This window comes from Aplidium turbinatum, chromosome 18, assembly GCF_918807975.1.
Source record: "Aplidium turbinatum chromosome 18, kaAplTurb1.1, whole genome shotgun sequence".
In the NCBI taxonomy this organism is placed as follows: Eukaryota; Metazoa; Chordata; class Ascidiacea; order Aplousobranchia; family Polyclinidae; genus Aplidium; species Aplidium turbinatum.
The window spans coordinates 13,226,872-13,248,648 of NC_137489.1; the positions used below are offsets into that span (position 1 = coordinate 13,226,872).

The following is a 21,777-nucleotide window of genomic DNA, read 5'->3' on the forward strand; positions in this document are numbered from 1 at the left end:
GCCAGCAAAAAATTCAGAGAGGGGACAAATGAGTATTTTTGCACATGTGAGTGAGCCCAGAAACGAGTCTGCGAAGGCTTATCACTCACAGGTGTCAAATTTTCTCCAGAAATATATGAAAAAAATACCATAAAATTGCGCATTTTAAGAGTATTTTCAGCCTAAATCAATAATAAAACTTTGTTAAATGATGCTATAACCGAGTGTGCAGTTGGAAATTAAATTATTATCGTGGATGGGAGGGCGAGGGCAATTGCTCACCTTTTCCCTCCTAACTATGCCCCTGCGTCTATTGTATGTATAGATTTGAAGAAGGTGATGGTGACTAATTGTGATCATTTTTTGTTTTGCTAATTGTAAGTATCAAGATGAAAAGCGCAGCAATTGTGAAAAATCCCGTAGGAATTTCCTACTCCCTACAGATGTCCCAAAATCTCTACCGCAGGGATCAATCCCTACGTGTGGCAACATTGAACCTTGTACTAATAAAAAGTACAGAAATCGTGTAATTGTATCATCATTTGTTTAATTTCGCAAATAAAAACTGCGTCATCAAGATAAAATTTATTAAAGTTATTTTCTAATGGTAAAATTGACCTTTTAAGAGAATACGTTTTTCAAGAATTGCATTTCTTTTTTGAATACGTGTTACAGCAATTTAACATAGGCTACCATCAGTGGCGTATATTCAGGGTGTTCAAGGTGTGCACTGAACACCCCAAGAAATCCAGAAAAAAAAAACTTCCATCGGTTGTCGATGTTCTTTACTTTCATGATATTCTAACATCTTGCTACATGCTGATTGCTTTCTTTTCAATTGCAAAACTCGTCCCCTTCTAATTTTAATACCCCAACGTTTGAGGTCATTGCCTTTAATTTTTTTCGGTCATTACCTTTAAGCTGGGTGTGCACTGACAGCTTGGCGAGTGCTATTTAAAATAAACAATTAAGAAAAATGACGTCCCAAGGCAGCGAAAACAGCAATGGTTTTAGGTCATCCAGGCTGTGCACTCACTGATCTGCACACCTTGGCGCGTCATTGGGGGAATCCCAGGCAATAGCAAGTTTTAGCTTGTTGGATTAGAGTTTGAGGTGATCAGAGTTGGAAACAAGATGATAAAATGTTTTTTATGCACCAAGTGCCAGTAAATTAGGACTAGCTTGTATGAATCTGCAACAAAGCTTATGGCAACAGCCAAAATCATTGATGCAACATTCTAAAACAACACATCTAATCGTTTTGTAATTAGAGTGTTTGTATGTTACTGGTATTGTACCTTATTGCTGAAACACCTTAATTATGTAGCAGGTGCCAGCTGACTCAAAGTCAATTTCTGTGTCTCCTGGTTTGTATCACATTAATTATTGCCTATGTTTGTTTCGTCTTGGGTGTACCACCGGTACGGTATATAATATATATATTAAAATGTGAAGCCAATGAACAAAATGATACCGGTACTGATAATAAAAAAATTGGCTAGTGGCTAAAGCTGCGTTTAGACTACATCCGTTTTTACTACCGGTACATGTTTGTTTTTAATTCGCTTGTACATTTCTCAAGGTGTTGCGACCATGCCTAATCCTTGCATGAAGTAAATCATTTCCGTCTCGAGCACGCTTTAACTTTCGCGTTTTTTCAGACTCCTGCTGTGTTATGGCAAGTAAGATTGTTCGTTTTGATGGTCGGAAATAAAAACTGAACTGAAGTATGTGACTTTAGAAATGCAACTTAAAATTTGATATTATTAAGTCTTTCATTCAATAGGCGCTGTCAAATAAATATCTATTTTGTATTCTTCTCCATTCCGACAACATTATTTTTGTCAGTTCTGTTCATGTTCAGAATTTGTGCTGAAAATGCTCTCAGAACGCACCAAATTCAATGTTAATTTTAAAAATTTTATGGGGGAGGCCCCCCAGACCCCCCGCTGTTGCTTTGCCGTCACTAAACACCCTGTCAAAGTGGTCACGGTACGCCACTGGCTACCATCTGTAGCAAATATTGGTTTTTCACGCATAAGTTTGGATTTGTGTCTGCGATCCTTTAAATTAGTTAGATTTTGGCACGTTTTACGTTTCAAATTTGAATCGGCGTGACATTTTTTATTTCAATATTTGCTCTTGCTTTTTGTGTACACTTTTCATTTTCTTCCAAGAAAATAGAACCCAAGAAACAATGCGGTTATGATCACTGCAAGTTCTTGTTTAGTGAAGCGTGACAGTGTATTTGTAGCGATGTTGGGGTTGTTACGTTTGTCGGAGAGTCTTCGTTTGGTGCAAGCAATGGTATGGGCTGTGGTGGCTGGTGAGTCCTAGAAATGGGGGATACTGCGGACGGGAGAAGCTAGGCAGCGTGACCGCCAAAGGCGAGTAAGCGGGAGGTCTCCCTCTGAAAAATTACATTTGATTTGGTGCATTTTGAGCATATTTTAGCTCTAAATTGTGATAAAAGTTTAAGATAAAACTTGGCTTATTTAAGAGTTTCGCAAATGTGTACTATTTTGAAGGGGACGTTCAACAAACATATGTGAATAACACGTTATAAATGATAAAAGATAAAACGCTTGTTTTTTTTCGTTTCCTACTCCACAAAAAATTCTGCCGTGGCCTATGTCACTTAACATTTCGAATGTTGGTCACAGCAGTAAACCATAATCTATTCGTGGGAAAATTGTAACACAAAGTTCCCGGATCCGTTTGTCTGCATGTAGTGACCGAAAAGAAACACTCCTTGAAAAGTCTATTCAATCAGTGTATTCCTGTAAAATTGGCCCGCGGCTATCGAAATTGAGATGCAATGCGTACACCTCTAAAACTGTCACTACGATACAGATTACTTGGATAAAAGACGGAGAATTTGTCCAGCTAGCAAGCACCAAATAAACCAGTTAAATGTGCGACCGACTTCCAACAAACAACTTCGAGAATGAATCAGAAAAATTTGTGATAACTCAAAGGCACGCCAGCAGTTAGCGCGACGCAACATTTCATGTTTAAACAGGTTTCAACAGGTTTGACACAGGTCTTACGAACGATGGCGCAATTTTGTCTCATGTTTTAGGAATTTCCATGACGTAATATTCAGTAGACTTGAACGGTTTTTATATGACGTTTGACCAGGCGAACAACCGTCTGGAACAAATGTAGATACGTTGCTTATGGCGTGACATATTAAATTCAAGCATTTTTTTCCAATGGTGGGAAGTAGACCTATCTTAAAAAGTGTTTGTTTTTCTAGGGCCTGCCTATTTGCGTTCTTCAGGTACTAAGACTACCGTAATACTCTTCAGCGAAATTGTAAACTTCTAATTAGTTTATTAGTTACAACGTAAAGGCGGATTCACACTGGCGTCGCTATTTCGCCGTAAGCTGCTTTTGATGTCACCACCACGCCAGACACACATCCACTTTTCACACTGCCTTTTTTCTCAACACTGGCCTTTCTGCTCGTGTGCTGTTTCAAAACAGCACATCGTTTTGCCATTCGTTTGTATTGGCAATTCAAGAAAACTCGCGGCTCTACGACGTCACAATCGAGTGTCTCTTTCATAGCCGTACGAGACCAAACCATTTTGGGGGGGCAAAACGTAAATTTGCCCAAATCTGCACGCTTTTATAGAAATTGCCCAAATGTAATGTATGCGGTGCATGATAACAGTAAAAAACTAACATAACAAGATCCCCAGCAGTGGCGTAGCCAGGAATTTTGAAATGGGGGAGAGTTTTTTGACGCTTATGGCGACACCCAGCGGCGGGGGGTCAGGGAGGCCTCCCCAGAAAATTTTGAAAACTTACTTTGAATTTGGTGCATTCTGAGAGTATTTTCAACAAAAATGTGGATATGAATATTCCTGCAAAATGGTGCTGTCCGATGACATAGCAAAAGAATAAGATCATGTTTTCTTTGGCATTTTTCGGAAATAAAGCTACAAGTCTCTATGTTTTCTTGTTGCTAATTCCTAGCTGAGATATTTGAATGTTTGGTAATGGCAAAACTCGCTCTCTTCATGTTTTATTTAAAATTAGGCAAACTTTGTTTTAGAGGCATAGACTGAAAGCATCATTCTCAATTTCGTGACGTCACACGTGTGCCAAAGGGGGGTTGCAACCCCCAAAAGCACCCCTTTGGCTACGCCACTGATCACCAGCTAGCTAGAATTTCTTACCAAGTAATCAAGATAGAACAACTGAATTTATCTTTAAAGATACCTTACTTGTGCATTGCGATGCTTCTGCACTTTGGCATGGTAGGTAGGTAGGAGCAGTAGCGCACCCAGCATGGGGCTAAGAGGGCTCAAGCCCCCCCAAACCCGCCACAAAAAGTGAAGTTTTTGTATGTTCCCCATTTATACCTTTTGCTTACAGGTTAGATATGAATAAGACACAACAATACAACAGGGCTGAGCATTATAACAATATATTTGACATACTTACAAATAGTTTTAACAGTCGAACGTTTACGGCTTAACTTTAAGCCTTCATCAGGAATCTGAAAATAAGTTAATTAAAAAATGCAATAAATTTCAACTTCTTGAAGGTAAATCTACATTAGGAAAAGGCAACAACATAAATAACTACCAAAAAGTGTGCACCACAGGGAACGTAATATATCAAGTAAATGGGAGAATGGACGCGCCTCCAGCAAATAATTCTTGGTTTGAATTTGGGTTGTAGCGTTAACAGTGCTTCCTGAATTTTGGTGTCAAATTGGAATTTGTCTTTGCGTAAAATTTTAAATGAGTCAGCAGAGAATTTTTGATCTGTGCAAAAAGAACACTCCATGGTATGGTCTTTGATGGCACCTTTCTTCAACCCTATCTTAATACGAGCTGTTTTCGTACTTGGGTAGCACGTCATGAGCTATCTTAGCCCCGGCTAATTAATCATTAATAACCTGAGCTATGAAAATCACAGAGCCAAAATATTTTACAATGTGTATTGTGCGTATAGAAATTAAATTTTTACCCAACAAATTTATTGAAATAAAGTGTTTGAGATGAAAACACGTCAGAAAGTCGGTTTTTATTCTACTTTCCCAAAAATAGCTTCAAAATTGAAAGTTTTGAATTATAACATAAAATAATGCTAAACTAAACGTAAAATTACTTTTGCTTATAAATATAAGACATTTTTGGGCGTTTTTATATTTCAAAGTAATTCCAGTAACATTTATATTGCATTTACATTAAATTATATATATCTATTTTTATAACATTGCACAAAAATGTCTAGCCACCTGAGACGAAATGCTTATTGTGAAGGGCAGGAAGGTAAAAAAATGACCAGTGTAGGTTTAAAAAAGTCGCAAAGAACAATAACTAAAAGTCAAGAAATTTCACATTTCTAACATATTTCCTTTTGAGAAATATTTCATTACTAGAGTGGGGCGTCTTCATTAAACCCCGTATCGCTACAGCTAGGGTTAACTCCCTAAAGTTCAGATGCTCCCATACTCTCGTGGTGCAAAACTGTATACGACATTTGAGCAGAGAGACGAAGGCATCTGGGACTTTAATTGAAAATACGAACTAATTTTGAATGTTTTGCAAGTAGGAAAAATGTCCACATCAAATTTATTGTTTACAAATTTAGTGTTTTGTTTCCAACTGTTTTCGTGCTAGTTGTTGTTTTCGCACTTATTTGTGTTGGCAAACGGAAAGCTAATTCTATTTTGTCATACATAACAAAAAAGTCGAGATCTATAGAAGATTGCGAGAGTGGACGTAGGGATGAGAGTGCTGATGGTTCTAATAGCAGCTGCCTAGGGTGTTCACTAGGTCAACTTCTAATCTGATTGAGAGAACGAATCCTGATGTATCGGCAACCGCGGTGGGTTGTGGCCTGTGGGCCGTGAGTGCCTTTAAATATTAATTAAAGGGGTGGGCATTGGCCTACTGTCACTATTGTCGCAAGTCACTCGGCCGACATTTCTGAATTAGCTCGCCCTCAATATTTTTCTGGGTGCGCTACTGGGTAGGAGTAACAAATATTGTGTTACACACCACAAATAAAAAACAACCCCACTTAAATATTCAGTTGTGATGTCATAAAAGACTCAGAAAAATAAACATTGCAGGAAACCGGCTCAGGGTGACCATGCGGATTCAGAAAAAGTACATAACAATAGAGAAATTATAATTAAATGTAATAAAACACAGACATACTACTTCTGTTCAAATAAACTTTGTTCAATCAAATAAAGTAGTTTTGATGATACAAATTTTCGGAATGGCCCGTTTCAGTGAGTCCGATCCCTTAATGGGGGATTTTTTCAATTTTTTTTTTTAATTATCGAGTACCGTAGCCTAATTATCATTGTCGTTTTAGGGTTAGGTGTTAGGGGTTAGGGGTTAGAGGTTAGGAACTCACCGAATCGGACTCACCGAATAGTAGCAGACCCACAAATTTTAGTGCAAAAAATAAAAGGGTCTGGCATCACTACTTCTAAAAATATAGTTAGGCTAGGTAATTTGATGACAAAAATAACTGATATATTCTAAGTTTGCATACAGACAGACGGTGACATAGGATTCAAAGAACCCAATTAGCCTAACAGTTTGTATTTACACTGATTCAATGTCTGAATATTGAATAATGTTCAATTGTCGGATTTGCAGAAGGCGTCGTTGGATTTTCAAAAAATCGCCGAAAAAGGCTCTCGCCGAATAGTAGCAGAACCTTTTATAAAAGTAACCAAACAAAGCTAAGCAACACCTTAACATTACTTTTAACAGGTATAACATTTTTTGTTAAATGTTGTGGTGTTGCTTAGCTATGTCTGTTTATGGTTGAAAAAGTACTGTAACCTCTCCACCCGAATTGTTTTATAAAAGTACCGGTATTCACCAGATTTATATAAATTCATATTTTGTAGTTGCCCAAATTGAGGTGATGCATTTATGGACATCATGAAAAAAATTAAAGACTTTGTAAATTTTGATGCCGAGGCAACTGCATCATGCCAATTTGGGCAGTTTTATAAATAGACTATGATCAGATAATTTCATATTTTTTGTTGCCCAAATCTAAACGATACAGTTGTGTAAATGGAAAAAATTAATGAATTTGTTCATTTTGGGGAAACTGCCTCACGCTAATTTGGGCAGTTGCATAAACAGACTAGCCTAATCAGTTTCATCAGATAATTTCATGTTTTCAGCAGCCCAAATCAACACGATGCATTTGTGAAAATTAATAAAATTAGCTATATAGCAAATTTTGTGTTTTGATTTGGGCAGTTTCACAAAAGTATTAGAGACATATTTTGGTGGCTGCCCAAATTGGCATGATGCAGTTGGTTAAATGCATTTCGTACTACAGTTTGATCACCATGCAATACAATGCATCAATACGGGTGTATCAAATGAAAATTTTGCGGCACATTTCTTGTGCAAATAAGAGGCTGTACTTAGTTTGATAGGTAAAAGATATTAATTTATAGTTTTTCTTAATTCATGCAATTTTGTCGCTTTTCATATAGCAATTTTTGCCCTAATAATTGCAAGATTTTGCCCGAATTTGCGACGTTTTGAAACAACAGGGGGAGCGGCTTCCCCCCCCCCCTGCCCCCCTGGCTCGTACGGCTATGGTCTCTTTAGTTGTAACCTTGCGCAAAAAATTCACAACACGCAGAGTTTCTAAATATAATTTACACTTATAACAGTCAGCAATTCTGTGAACAGAGAACATAAAACACATTTTGGGCAGAAGAAATGCTAAGATATTTGAGAAACGTTTTGTGAAAACTCTTTCATGGGAGTGCTGCAGCACCGCAGCACCCACTAGCGAGTCGCCCTGGGTATGGCCATTGGAGAGATTACAACTCTGTTTGAAAGTTACTGTATGTCATGTCATGATAATGAGGACTAACAGACCAGAGCACTTGCGCAGCTTGCTTGCAGACCAGAGCACTTGTGTTGATCAACGTAAGAAAACATTTCTTCAGTTTGCGTCAACATATTGTGTCACTGGAATGTGCTTTATAGCTGCTTGAGATAACCCGATGAAGATTAAAACGTTTCCTAGAAGCAGTGGCTCCCAAACAAATTTTATTAAAGATCCCATTGTAAGTTCCGAAACCCTTGGGGCTGCTCTGAGAGAGATACATGAATGCAGTAATCATCAGCGTATAAGATATGCAGCAATAAACCAACAAAACGAAGCATTGACATCCACATTAATCAGACATGACTCATTGTTGGAACAGTTGGCATTAAACTCATTGTGGACTATTTGGATATGAAACGTCATTTTGTAGGCTACAATGTGGTAGGCACTTAAACAGAAAAAATTTTGGCAAGACAAATGATTCATTGGACCAATCAAAAGTTACAGAAACAGCGTTTTAGCCAATTACAAAATTACACGTAAAACAGAGAAAAAACGCGAACATTTCTGATAGAAAGTAAAATCAGTGAAAGTTCCGCCGTAGCTAGCGAGGTCTAGTGGGTTAGGGCTAGGGAATAAGTTACATTACGATGATTCGCACCCTTGTCATGACTCTTTTTTTCTGTAATTATCAAACAAAGTTCAAAGTAGGATCAACTCTCTGGCTGAATGCTACAGGGGTCACAATTGGACGGTAGTCACTTAACATATGTTCTGGTTGGTTGGCGGTGTCTTGCAGGTTATCCAGGGAATTGTCATGTTTGAGTGGCGAGCCTACATTCCAAGTTTTTGCCCTCAAACAAAGATAGTGCTAAACTTACGCTTCGATAAAGGTATTTTTGTTTAAGTTTGGAAAGTCAGTAAAGCATTGTCAAAGTAAAGTCCCGTTACAGTCTTGTTGAAAGTAAAATTCTGTTTAGCAAGTTAGATACTCCATTCGCAGAGATGGATAGGAATGCCATGTATCAACAATCAGTCTGAAGTACCTGCCTACTATCGGTTGCTGAAAGGTGTTGAAAACGTAAGTGTTTGCATCAGTATTGCCTTGAAATATCTGAAAAACATAAAATTTATGCTTCATTCAAATGCAGTTGAATAATATAAGTGGTATAATTAAAGAGATTGTAGGCTATATAGTGATAACTAAACCAAAGCGATATTAGTACTGTAGGCCTACATCGACCGGAATAAAAAACCAACCTAAGTTTTCTAAATCTAAATTTTAATGACAGCTGGTGACATTGAATTACAATTTACAAAGGATCAAATACGCAATACAACTTAGTATCTAAACTTATAGCTCAATAGAAAGTCTGTATATTTTAGAAAAAATGTTTCTTTTGTGCTAAAGTAAAACATAACAAAAGAAGCTCCTACTACTTTTAATTTTAGATTTTAGCAACAATAATAAAAAATTTGATTGAGCTTTAGAGACAGAGGCTGCATTCTTTAACCTACACACTAAGATCTTAGATGTTGTTATTTACTTAGTTTTAGACTATGATGTTATTGTGAAAACTATGAAGCTGTGGTATGGAGAGCACCAAATGTTTAATTTCATCAACCAACCACGCAGTGAGATGGTTATTGAAATTGAATTTGGGGTAGGCTATAGCTTTCTACTCAATTATCTGGGCTATGAAAACTACATGATATGACAGCAGTGCCTTAACATAGGTAAAATATTTGAAAATTTCTTAAATTGGGCGTTAAAACTGCCAAATTGGCAATCCTGTTTAGGCCTTATCTTGGTCGCCAGCCTTTGGCCCCAGACCAGATGCTACTATAGTATAGCGAGGTCCACGCTCTGAGCCAATCCTTTAAACTAATTGCTCATCCGATTATTTCACCCTTGACCAAATTGCCAACCAAGCTCAAGCTAAAATATTCATCAACACATTTTGGGTTATTAAGGATAGTTACACTTGTAACTGCTGAAATTGCGTTCCAACCTTGTCTTTTCTACTGGGATCCTGTACAACAACCATATTGCTCGTGGAGGTTCCATAAGATATCTTGAAGGTCTGTATCCATTGATACCCCTCCGGACGACCCTGAGTGACAACCCCATAAAGAGCAGTTGGAGTTTTCAAGTCAACTTGTATCCATTCACCTTTTCTTGCTGCACAAGAAAGAATAGCATATAGTTGGAAAGTATGATAACACTGGACTACAGTATAAAAAAATTATTTTCTTGTGCTATTTGGACATTAAAAATTGGTTTGGGGTAATTTTGAGGTGCTGAATCCGAATTTGAAATTAAATTTTTACTATCTCATCAGATTGTTGAGATATGATAACAAAATACTTTATTTTTGCCTAAAGTAGAAGATTTGACATTGCTTCTACCACCAACATATGCAGTGCTATAGCGCAAGGCTATAGTGTTGGACAGGCAAAAATAGCTTAAATAACATTACTCGGCCAGCAATCCAGCATTGCCACAAGACTATATCAATTTTTGTGATTTCATGTAAAACATTGACAAGTGGTGGCTAGTTATACTTTTAGCTTCCTTTTTGGCTTGTCATTGCTGCTTTGTTAATAATGTTGCGCCAAAAACAAATTGATATCAAAATTGTAGTTTGTGGGTGTAGCCTATTTTTCAGCTATTTATGCATCCCATGGCAAGGATTAGTAAATATAGCACAGTGCCTATGTGTGACAAGAGCAACTTCAAATCTTTTACTTCTTGCAAAAGTAACAATTCGTTGTTATCATATCTCAAAAACCTGACGTGATAGAATAAATATTAGGTTAGATTTGGATTCAGCACCCCAAAATTACTCTAAATCAGTTTTCAAAGTTCACATCGGAAAAATTGTGTAGACCAGAGTAAGAAATAGTATAGAAAATTGCTTCTTTTTTTCTTTCCAACTGAGCAAAATATATTTTTCAAACATACATTTTCTAAAGAGTGTTTTTGTGCAAATCCAGGATTATAATTTGATAAAAAGTTTCAATTGGTGCGAATCGATGTCATTTTGAGCGTCGCGCAGACGATCTCACTAATCAGGCACACTGCCGATAAAGGTAAAATAATCAACTAAAAGTGTTGAACCACTGGTTTAATTCGGATTGCTTGCTGGAATTAAACGATAATGTTTCATTTGAAATACTTTTGAGCCAAGCTGTACCCCAATTAGTTGCGATTTATTATTTTGTACAATTCAGAGAAGCTATTGGTGCTCACGTGTCGGTGGCCCACCAACCCAGCAGCCATAATGACCACTTCCTGGTTGATTGTCTAATCTTCCGTACTGGGGTCCATATGCAGGAGAATGAGAAAGCGAAGCTGTCAAGTCGTCATCAGCAACTCTTCTATCTTTCAACCCAACCGAACAATATGAAACTGCAGATAGGACAAATCAAATCAAGTCATTCAATCACTAAGTTATCAACACAATATAGCCTAATACAAATTTTCTTGTAGGCTACTATATTTTTTTTCAGGAATTGATAATATCACTCAGGCCAATGCTTTTCAATCTTCAAAAGCACGGTTCGTACTTCATAAATAATTTTAATTGTTTCGTAAACAAATTATTCGTACAAACCAACCAAAGTTAGTTTGCAGCGATTTGTATTCTCCATTTGTGAAAAAACAAAGAAAAGATTAGTTCATTAAATCTTTGAAATTAAACTGATTTTGAAATTTAATTTACTTCACTCCTTACTGATGCTAAAGTACGGTAAGTATTGTTGTCTTAATGACACCTTAACAAACTTGAATGAAATTTTGTTTAACCAATAGCAACAACTAAAGTTATTATAGGCTACATAAAGAGATTATAACAATGAGAGGGGATGTGCTTACAAATATCTGTCGGATTTGACCATGAAACAAGAGAATTATTTACAAAGAATACCGAAGAAGAAGACAACTCTTTTTTCTCGTTTTGACAACCAGTGCACTGAACCACTTTTAGCCATAGTAGGAGGTGGGATTTTGCCCAAGAACTTTTTATGACCCATCAGGAGTTCCGAGGGTGTTTTCTACGTTAAAACATCAGTAGCCTAATCACTTAGACCAGGAGTTCTTAAATTGTTTTTAACTCGGACTCCTTAAAAATAGTTTGGGTTTGCGTGGACTCCTTTTGTGGCCTAGTCAGAAAAACTTTTTTTGATGAACATAAATTGAACATAAAGCAATAAAATAAAAAATGAATTGGTAACAAAATTTATTTCTAGCCTATTTGAATAAGGACCTTCTGATGATCCTTCTTTTAAGGTGAAACAGGCTGTCAAGGGTTTAGATAGTAGTAGGCTAACTATATTTGATTTGAGGTAACAAAATTTATGTTTTATTAAATTTAAGAAATAGCGAATGCAGATTGTTTTTCAATATTTTCGATTTAATTTCATTAATGTGAAGGAAGCTGCTGTTTGTCTTCAACATAAACATGAAATTGTGGCTTCGTCTTTGATAGGGCAACACGCATGTCATCCTTTGCATCCAACCGGTTTCGACTCTTTGTTTTGATAGTTACCAAGGATCAGTGATGTACGCGCATACAAAAAATATTGACGCCGTCAGCGTAAACGCAAACGTTCAAAAAACCATACACCGTATGCGTCAACGTAACTTCTAAATAAAGTTGGCGGCGTCAGCGTCAGCGCATACACTAGCGTGGTTATAGGTGAATTGTTCGTAAACAGTTGTTCGTAAAACAATTGTTCGTAAACAGTTGTTCGTAAAATTAATTCTTCGTAAAACAATTCTTCGTAAATCATTTCTTCGTATACATCAATTGTTCGTATAGTGAATTGTTCGTAAATAGGTATAATAGGTCAATTTTTTGTGAACAATTTTTCAGTTGTTACTCAGGGGCGTCGGAAGCGGGGGGCAGGGGGGCATCATGGAGGGACAGGGGCGCAATGGTGCCCTTTTAAAGTCATGTAAGCTACTGCACATTTTGCAATATAACAATTTCTGCTATTCGCTTTTAGCCTAATTATAACACAGGCCAACAAAAAATTTTTGGCACAAATAAAGGTGAGAGTCATTTTAAAGTATTTCAAGGCCCCTGATTCCGAAAATGCACTTAGTTTTTTCGCATTGGCTCTAGTTTTCGAAATATTCGACAATGAAAATATTTTTTAAATCGTTAATCAAAAGCTTTCAATCAAAAGCTCAAAATAATGTTCACAGCACAAATTCTGCAACACAGTAGGTTACAATTACAGCATTATAACATAGCATGATGTCCTTTGAAAATGCTCAAATTTCCAATGAGTAGTTTCTTGCCCTTGTGCGTTAAGGGCACTACAATCTTTGTAATAAAGCTGGCCACCATACAAAAGTTTTGGCTTTCCTTTTTCGCTGCCATTCTGAATCAGGGATTCTACACTCTGTCTGCTCGTCTACAGCACGTCACATCTAGCACATCTTTAGCATATACGCTACCCTAATTAATTGTTCGTAAAGAATTGTAACTGTTTTACGAACAATTTGTATTACGGTCAATTGCATGCACGAAGAAATGCTTTACGAAGAATTAATGTTACGAACAATTTTTTACGAACAATTGTTTTACGAACAACTGTTTACGAAAAAAACGTCGGACCCCCAGTAGCGTAAACTAATTTTGTTTGCTAGGTGCCAAACATTCACACGGTATAAACTACTCGAAACAAACAAGTTTTATTTTGAATTTCCACGAAAATACACAAGCATCTGAAAGTGTTCATCTGACATTTTGCTGTGTTTTGGTTCCAATATATGTCTTTGCCCATTGAAAACATTCTTTCAACTGCAGCGCTGCAAGGTATTGGCGTGTTGTAGCGAAAAAAATACATTAAAAAGTATGCGTTGACGCTATGCGTTAAAAAACCGCGAAAACTTTACGGCGTAGTATCCAAAAAAAAATGTGACCGTAAGCGTTAGCGTAAACAAAAAGTCTACGCCGCAAGTATGCGGCGTATACGTACATCTCTGCCAAGGATGAAAATCCTGACCCACTGTTCCAGACAATTGTTCACCTAATCAAACATCATATAAAAACCGTTCAGGTCTACTGAATCTTAGCGTATTACGTCATGGAATTTTTCCTAAAAATGAACCAAAATTGCACCATCGTTCGTAAGACTTGTGTCAAACCTGTTTAAACATGAAACATTAGATCACCACCTTTGAACACCTGTTAGAATTGCGTGACAATGTCTTTCATTATTGCGTCACAGTTACTGTTTACGTGAGTTTGAGATATCGCAAATTATTCTAGTCATTTTAAAATTGTTGCTTGAAGAGGTTGGTCGCATGTTTAACTGTTTTGCTTAGTGCTTGTCAGCTGGACGAAAATTTCCGTCTTTTATCCAAGTAATCTGGATTGTAGTGACAAGTTTTTAGTGGTGTATCGCGTTGCACCCCATTTTCGACAGCTTTGAGGCTATTTTTACAGAAATACAATTCTCGAATAGACGTTTCCTGAAGAGTGTTTCTTTTCGGTCATTACATACAGACGAACGGATCTGGGAATCTTATGTTACAATTTTCCCACGAAGAGATTATGGTTTACCGCTGTGACCACTCACATAAATATGTAGTTGCAAAAGGGATTATAGCAGCCATGGCTCTCTTTACCAAAAGGGGATATGCATAAACCTTTCACAATCTTAACCTAGCTGACGTCTAGCTTAGCTGCAACTGATAAAAATTTGATATCAAATAGCGGCAAAACAAAAATGTGGAAAGTGACGTAATAAATGTTCGTAACAAAAAACTGTACGCAACAAAAGTACAATTTGATAACAATTATCTGGAAACACCAACCAGAAATCATCAGCGTTTTTTGAACTTAATATCTTTTCTTTTGAAAAATTTATTCCATTTTTGAAATTATACATTAAGATTTCCATTGGACCTTCATGGACCCCCTAAAACTAGTCAGCGTACCCCTTTAGGGTCCATGGGCTCCACTTTAAGAACCCCTGACTTAGACCAAACTTGCAAACGTATTTCAAAAAAACTATACACTTTTTTGTAGTGCAACGTTGAACAAGTAGCGCACTTCTACAGCAAATTATAAACCTAGCTAATTCGTAAAACAAGCTCAAAAAGCAAAACTAGCCATAAAACCCGCAAATCTGAAGAAGGGAGCGTTTTTCCTGGTTTAGTGGTGCGATACCGACGAGCCCAGCCTCATAGGTGAAACATGGTGTCTATCGCTGTCAATTCTTGATACAATCGGCTGCCAAGAAACATAAAACCCGCAACTGCTAAATTTTACGGGTAATACCGAATCAAAATTATCTCAATACCACAGGAAAACAGTGAAACTGGCAACCTTGTAGGCAATAAACGGCAAGCCAACCTTTAAGTCTACATATGCAGTCATGTGCCATTACGTTAACTAAAAATCATTCCAGCTGACAAAGCAAAACAAATAGGCTACACTACAGTTACGCTATTCCAACGAACAAAACCAGCTCAGTGACCGAGTGGTTATCAGTGGCGTATATTCAGGGTGTTCAAGGTGTGCACTGCACACCCCAAGAAATCCAGAAAAAAAGAAAATTTCCATCGGTTGTCGATGTTCTTTACTTTCATGATATTCTAACATCTTGCTGCATGCTGATTGCTTTCTTTTCAATTGCAAAACTCTTCCCCTTCTAATTTTAATACTCCAACGTTTGAGGTCATTACCTTTAATTTTTTTCGGTCATTACCTTTAAGCTGGGTGTGCACTGACAGCTTGGCGAGTGCTATTTAAAATAAACAATTAAGAAAAATGACGTCACAAGGCAGCGGAAACAGCAATCGGTTTAGGTCAGCCAGGCTGTGCACTCGCTGATCTGCACACCTTGGCGCGTCATTGGGGGAATCCCAGGCAATAGCAAGTTTTAGCTTGTTGGATTAGTTAGAGTTTGAGGTGATCAGCGTTGGAAACAACTTTTGCTAGAACTGAAGCAAAAGCAAGCTTTCTACGACGATGTAATTCAAAAATTTATTGCACAAACAAGAAGAATCGAATTATGCTATAGATGAATTTTCCTTCTGTAGTCGAGGTGTTAAACATTTTCTTTTTTACTAAGTAGTACGGCGGATAAAAGTACAGCCGACCAACATAGCAATCCACTTTCTTTTCTTGTTTATTATCGAGTTGATTTGCTATTGCTTTAACTTTCACCTGTTTGTTTTTAATTCGCTTGTACATTTCTCAAGGTGTTGCGACCGTGCCTAATCCTTGCATGAAGTAAATCATTTCCATCTCGAGCACGCTTTAACTTTCGCGTTTTTTCAGACTCCTGCTGTGTTATGGCAAGTAATATTGTTCGTTTTGATGGTCGGAAATAAAAAGTGAACTGAAGTATGTGACTTTAGAAATGCAACTTAATGTTTGGTATTATTAAGTCTTTCATTCAATAGGCGCTGTCAAATAAATATCTATTTTGTATTCTTCTCCATTCCGACAACATTATTTTTGTCAGTTCTGTTCATGTTCAGAATTTGTGCTGAAAATGCTCTCAGAACGCACCAAATTCAATGTTAATTTTAAAAATTTTATGGGGGGGCCCCCCAGACCCCCCCGCTGTTGCTTTGACGTCACTGAACACCCTGTCAAAGTGGTCACGGTACGCCACTGGTGGTTATCGCTTTCGGCCCTGGTGCTGGTAGATCTGAGGTAGCTTCCAAGTCGGATCAAACCGAAAACTTTAGTGCCGTGTCTAGAAATTAATGTAGGCTACTCTGAGGATCACTACACGACGGAAATAAAGGGTGGGCTTGTCCACTAGAAGTCAGCATGTACAAATCTGAAGTGGAAATTGCAATTTCCGTCAAGGGTGAAAGGATTTTAAATCTGTTAGTGACCATGGACTGCAAGGAAACATTTTGAAAGTAGCTCACGACAAAACTCACTTTTATTTTGTGGTGATGCAGATGCAGTTACTCTTTGACGGAAATCTGAAAACGACGCAAGGATACAAGTTTTAGATACAAAATTTAAATAAATTTGTTTATCTTGAAAAAAATACTGGTGCAGTAAAATTAAATAGCTAAAAACGAACTTTCTCAACTCTTTCTAAGTAAAATTATTGAAGTGTGTTCTGCCTAATCGTAGATTTTGGAAACGAGAAGCAAAAATACCATCTTATGCAGTTAAAAGCAAACATTTCAGGTCACTAATACTTAACCTTTTAGAAGGTTCGACGCAATATTTTCCATTGCCTTTAAATTACCATGGTCTATCCATATTATAATTTACATTGAGTTTATAGTATTAGTACCAACCAAAGTTTGTAATTTAGATGGTTTTGGACAAAGCATCTGAATGTACGTAGCCTATATATCGCCCAGGAAAAATCCACGGGAAAATATCCACTAAGAAGAAATCCTTTCTGACATAGCATCTTTTCACATATAAGCCAAGTGGGCAATTCTTTGCCCCCCTAGTTTGAAACTAGGTGGGCAATTTTTAAAACTTAATTTTGGTTTAAGTTTGATCCTAGTTTTATCTTAAAACAGCAAATCTGTAGTTTTTCTACATTCTTGTGGAACACTTCACTTCTGCGATCTATCAGCGCTACCGAACGTGGGAATTCGTTGTATTTCATTGCAGTTATTTTTATATGTTTATGCTATAGCAACATAGGGTGGCATCACTAGATGCCTACATCATTTCTTAGGAACGAAACCTGCCTGCCAACGCAACTACTTCGAGATTCTCACAGCTTTTACCATTAATGACTTATAGACCGGCCAGGAAGCTGACTTGAGAGTATAACCCTACCCCTATGTCATCAAAGTAGTCCTTTCCAATTTTGATAAAAGTGATTTGGTAATTGCTTCTTAACAAAAAATGATATGTTTTGGTACGAAGGGAATCGTTGTATTTTTATATTTTTAACTGGCTAGGGCTAAAATTGAGTACAGTTTCCCTTTAAGTAAATATCGTTTTGTAACTCTGTTCATTTACTTCGTTCTGGCTTAAAGCAACTGAATTTTCTTGTTCTTTCTAGATAGGCCTATGTGTAATGATTAGGGCCATTTTTATTTTGACCTAAAAAAATTTTTTTTGATTTTATTTTTATCAAATTTTGACTTTACTTTGACCTAACGAAATTGCTTATTTGTAGTGGTCGCAGTTCTTCCTTGAATTGATACCAATTACCCAAACATAATATTATGTCGATTTCAGACCCAAACGTGATCAATAAAAGGGGCTTGTTTAATAAAAGTTTGCCTTAATTGCGATGCTTGTTGTCGCTCCAATCCAGCTTGATGGCGTTTACTTTTCCTGTGGCTTTCAACAGAATACTTTTTATCGCACTTCACTATAAACTCGCAAAAATTGCACCTTAAATCACCCCCGGGAGTTGCATTAAATTCATCAGGAAAATCTCGACAAATCTGTCTAACTTTTGCTGAAGACGATTTACGTAGCTTGCTTAGGCATTTTTGTATTACAGAATGTCACTAGGCTATTCCCAAAATCCAAACTGTTGATCTTCGAAAGGACCACGTTGTGAAGAGGAAGTGTTTTATAAGAATAATTAAGTACGTAACAACGAATAAACAATGGACAATTTGCGATAAAAGTTGTCCAAGTGGGCATTGTGACATATTTCCTGCTTTTATTCGTTAATATGGATTGTGTCGCAGTTCCTGATTTACAATGCTTCTACAAGGATTTTGACAAAAATTACTCTCAAGAAACACAAAAAGTTTGTCAAAAGCCATAATTTGACAAATTTTGATTTTATTGAAAATTTTGACTTTATTTTGTCTTGTAGCTTAAACTTCTTAGAAACAGTCCCGTACGTGCTGAAAACAACTTTATTCTTTGATTAGTGGACAGACGAGATCCTTAAAATTTTTTGACTTTATTGACTTTTGCGGGCCTTAGTAGCCTAATGATGCATTAGAAATAGCAGGTTATGCCGGACTGAGCAATAATGTTTTATCAGCTTGTTAATGTCTCGCTGCTAATTATTCATTATAGTTATTGTATAATATGAGCGGACTGCTCTGTAGATTGACAAACCTTCAGCATGATCTAAATTTTCAAAAGGCATGGAAAATGATTTTCAAGACGAAACAACAGCCAGGTACCCATTACCCAAACCTTAGTCATCAATGACAAAAGAACAAGAAAAGTGACAGGACAAGCTGCATAACAGGTTTTGCACTATTTTTTATTTCAAAAATAACTTTTTATTAGGCATAACAGTTGGAAGAAAACTTTGCAGCTTTTTTCGATTAAACTTTTTAGATTATAAAAGTGATCAAGTATAACGTTTTTGATACTCCTTACATGTTGAACTACTTTATTTCTTTGGCAAAGAATGAACAGCTAAATGGAAAGCTTCAGCATACATCTAGAACTTTTGAGCCTAACCTTTGACCTTACTTAAGTTATCGTTAATGTTCCATTCAAGCAGATTATCAATTTGTGTTGTGAGTAGGCTACTTCAAATTTGGTGTGACATTTTAAAAGTCTGAATTACCGAAGTTTGTTGCCTGACTTTCATCAAAATGAAGTACCAGCTCTTTGGAGTCATCTAATTCTGCAAAGACTCACTATCTTAGCAGTTGTGTTTCATATATTATCATAGGTGCTTCTTTTTACTTTAGTACAAGAGACCTCTGCAACTAAATGTTGCTAGATTAAATTTTTGTTACATTATTATTTATAAAATATTGTGGGCAAGGATGAATATAGGAATCAATTATAGGTTTCAAAAGTTTAGCCTAAGTATAATAGGCTATGTCTTTTGACCCACAATTTTCCTGCAAACTCTACATTTTTACATGTCTTACGCTCGGAAAAAATGCCCTTTTTCCCATCATTTACGCACGAAAAGTGCCCTTTTTAACATAATTTGAGCGCTAAAAGTGCCCTTTTTTGCAAATTTGCCCACCTAGTCCCAATTTGTGAAAAGATGCTATGCTTTCTGATAAATATTCCCAAGAAAAAATTCACTCTAAGTCAATGTAATCCGGAAAAGGCCTATCTTGAAAAATATCGCCCTGGATAAAATCCCACAGATAAATAGTCTCCGTTAAATATTGAAACTATTTAATGGAAAGATATTTTTCCAGGGAATATTTATTGGAGTGGATTTTTCCGGAAGGACTTTTACCGATTACCAGACATCTGCCCGCTGTGCGCTGCGTCTTCTCCAACTTCAAAATTTGATTAAGATATTTCGGTTGCACGTCTACATCAAGGACTACCTTTAATTTGGACTACATTTAGTCTTAATTCAGGCAGTTTAATGCTTGTCTCATATAGGTTTGTGTTGTTTGTAGTCTCCAACACACTATATTGCTGATTAGATAAAAATTAAATGCAGAATGTACCTTCTAATTGATTAAGTCGGTTATTCACTGCTTCCATCTCATCATCGCAAGAACAGACCCCCAGAGGACCAGTATCTCCTTGTGGACCTACTGGCCCAGGAGGTCCCATTGGCCCAACTTTTCCCGGACGACCTTGGGTAGTTTGTGGGACCTCATTATTAGTTTCTTGTCCAAATGGAAAACATACTTCACCTTGGCCAGCCAGAGCAAAACCAAAAAATCCCAAACAAAAAGTAATTTTTAAAGTTAGCATAGTCAAAGTTTTGAAAAGAAACTTTGTCGCCGCACTGTGGAAAAACAAAAGATTACAAAAGTAATGTTTGATAAACTATTAAAATTAAAAATAAATTTTGTTGAACGACACTTAGTAAATGAAACAGCTGATAGGAACCTAACACTTCAACCACAAATGTAGCTTTTAACTTGACAATGTTAATCTCAGTGAACTCGCTTGTGTTGAATGTTCAAAACTTCAACAGGTGTGTGAAACGGCCAAGATCAGGTTTCAGAAGCGTTTTCATTTCAATAATATGTTTTTATGAATCATCAAGCATTCCAAAGTTGCAGTTAAGTTATAAAAAAAAGCAAAAAAAATGTTTTATTGCAAAAAGAAGCGCTGGCTTTGCAGTTTGAAGTGCAAGCAACAAAACACATGTTTACAACTTTATATACGGTAGGTTACTGTATTTGTGAACAGAGCATGTCGGTGAAGACATGACACCTCGTGCAATCTGTTCAAAGTGTTCAGAATGCTGCTGCTGGTGCTGCTGCTTGGTTAATTACTTTAACACGTAAACATCACAATATTACTCCTGTGGGTAAAATTACTTCATCGGCCCCTTGTATTGTGTGCCGCAAAATAGACACGTTTCAAAATGTGTCTATGTATTTGTATAGAAAGGTTTGCATGGTCTTACACCTAGTTAACTTGACACTTTACTTGCGTATCATAAGCCAGCTAGAACTTTTCGCTCGAAACATCGATTGCTCATATGTAGCCTTTTACGCCTACTATATACAAGGTAGACTACGCCTACAACAAACAACAAGATAGGCAATTGCAGCTTTCCAGTTGTTACTTTTGCTTGCTGGAATTGTTCATCGACCTGTGTAAAGAAAGCTGAATATGGACAAATTTATTTTCGTTAAAATAAAAAACAATTTAACATTTGTTTGAAACCATTCTATTTCACTGAACATTGTTGCTGGATGAATTATTTTATCATCCTCATCATGTATAGCGTCCGAATTCAGTGGCTTATCCAGGGAAGGAGCAATTGGGGCGACCGTTTTCTTTAAAACTGCAGAACTGAAAAAGCTTGAATGAAGTCATGACTCTATAATAGGCTGTGCAAAAAATGGCGAGGTTCATTGGTTACCAGTATCAATTTTCACAAAAATTGTCATATTTCGAAAACCACTGAAGATAAAAAGATGAACGTTACATCAAAAGCTGTAGAAGTGGCATGTTTATATCTGCTCTAAGAACACTTTTTATTCTAGCACTACTTGAAAAATGTTTATAAGCAAAAAACTCAATTCTACAATATTTTTGTGGTAGGAGAGATGCAGGACCTATTAGACAT

The 21,777-nt window shown here is 36.7% G+C and overlaps 1 protein-coding gene across 1 annotated transcript; it reads right to left on the reverse strand.

Moving 5' to 3' along the window:
• Nucleotides 1–7,629: 7,629 nt before the first annotated feature.
• Nucleotides 7,630–20,444, reverse strand: LOC145787192 (lactadherin-like). The gene is made up of 5 exons (XM_082598915.1): nucleotides 20,192–20,444; nucleotides 16,748–16,792; nucleotides 11,081–11,239; nucleotides 9,840–10,009; nucleotides 7,630–8,941 (listed from the first exon to the last, which is right to left on the reverse strand). Exons 1-5 carry the CDS (start codon nucleotides 20,442–20,444, stop codon nucleotides 8,804–8,806), a joined length of 765 nt encoding a protein of 254 aa, XP_082455041.1. The 3' UTR covers nucleotides 7,630–8,803.
• Between the last annotated feature and the right edge of the window lie 1,333 nt (nucleotides 20,445–21,777).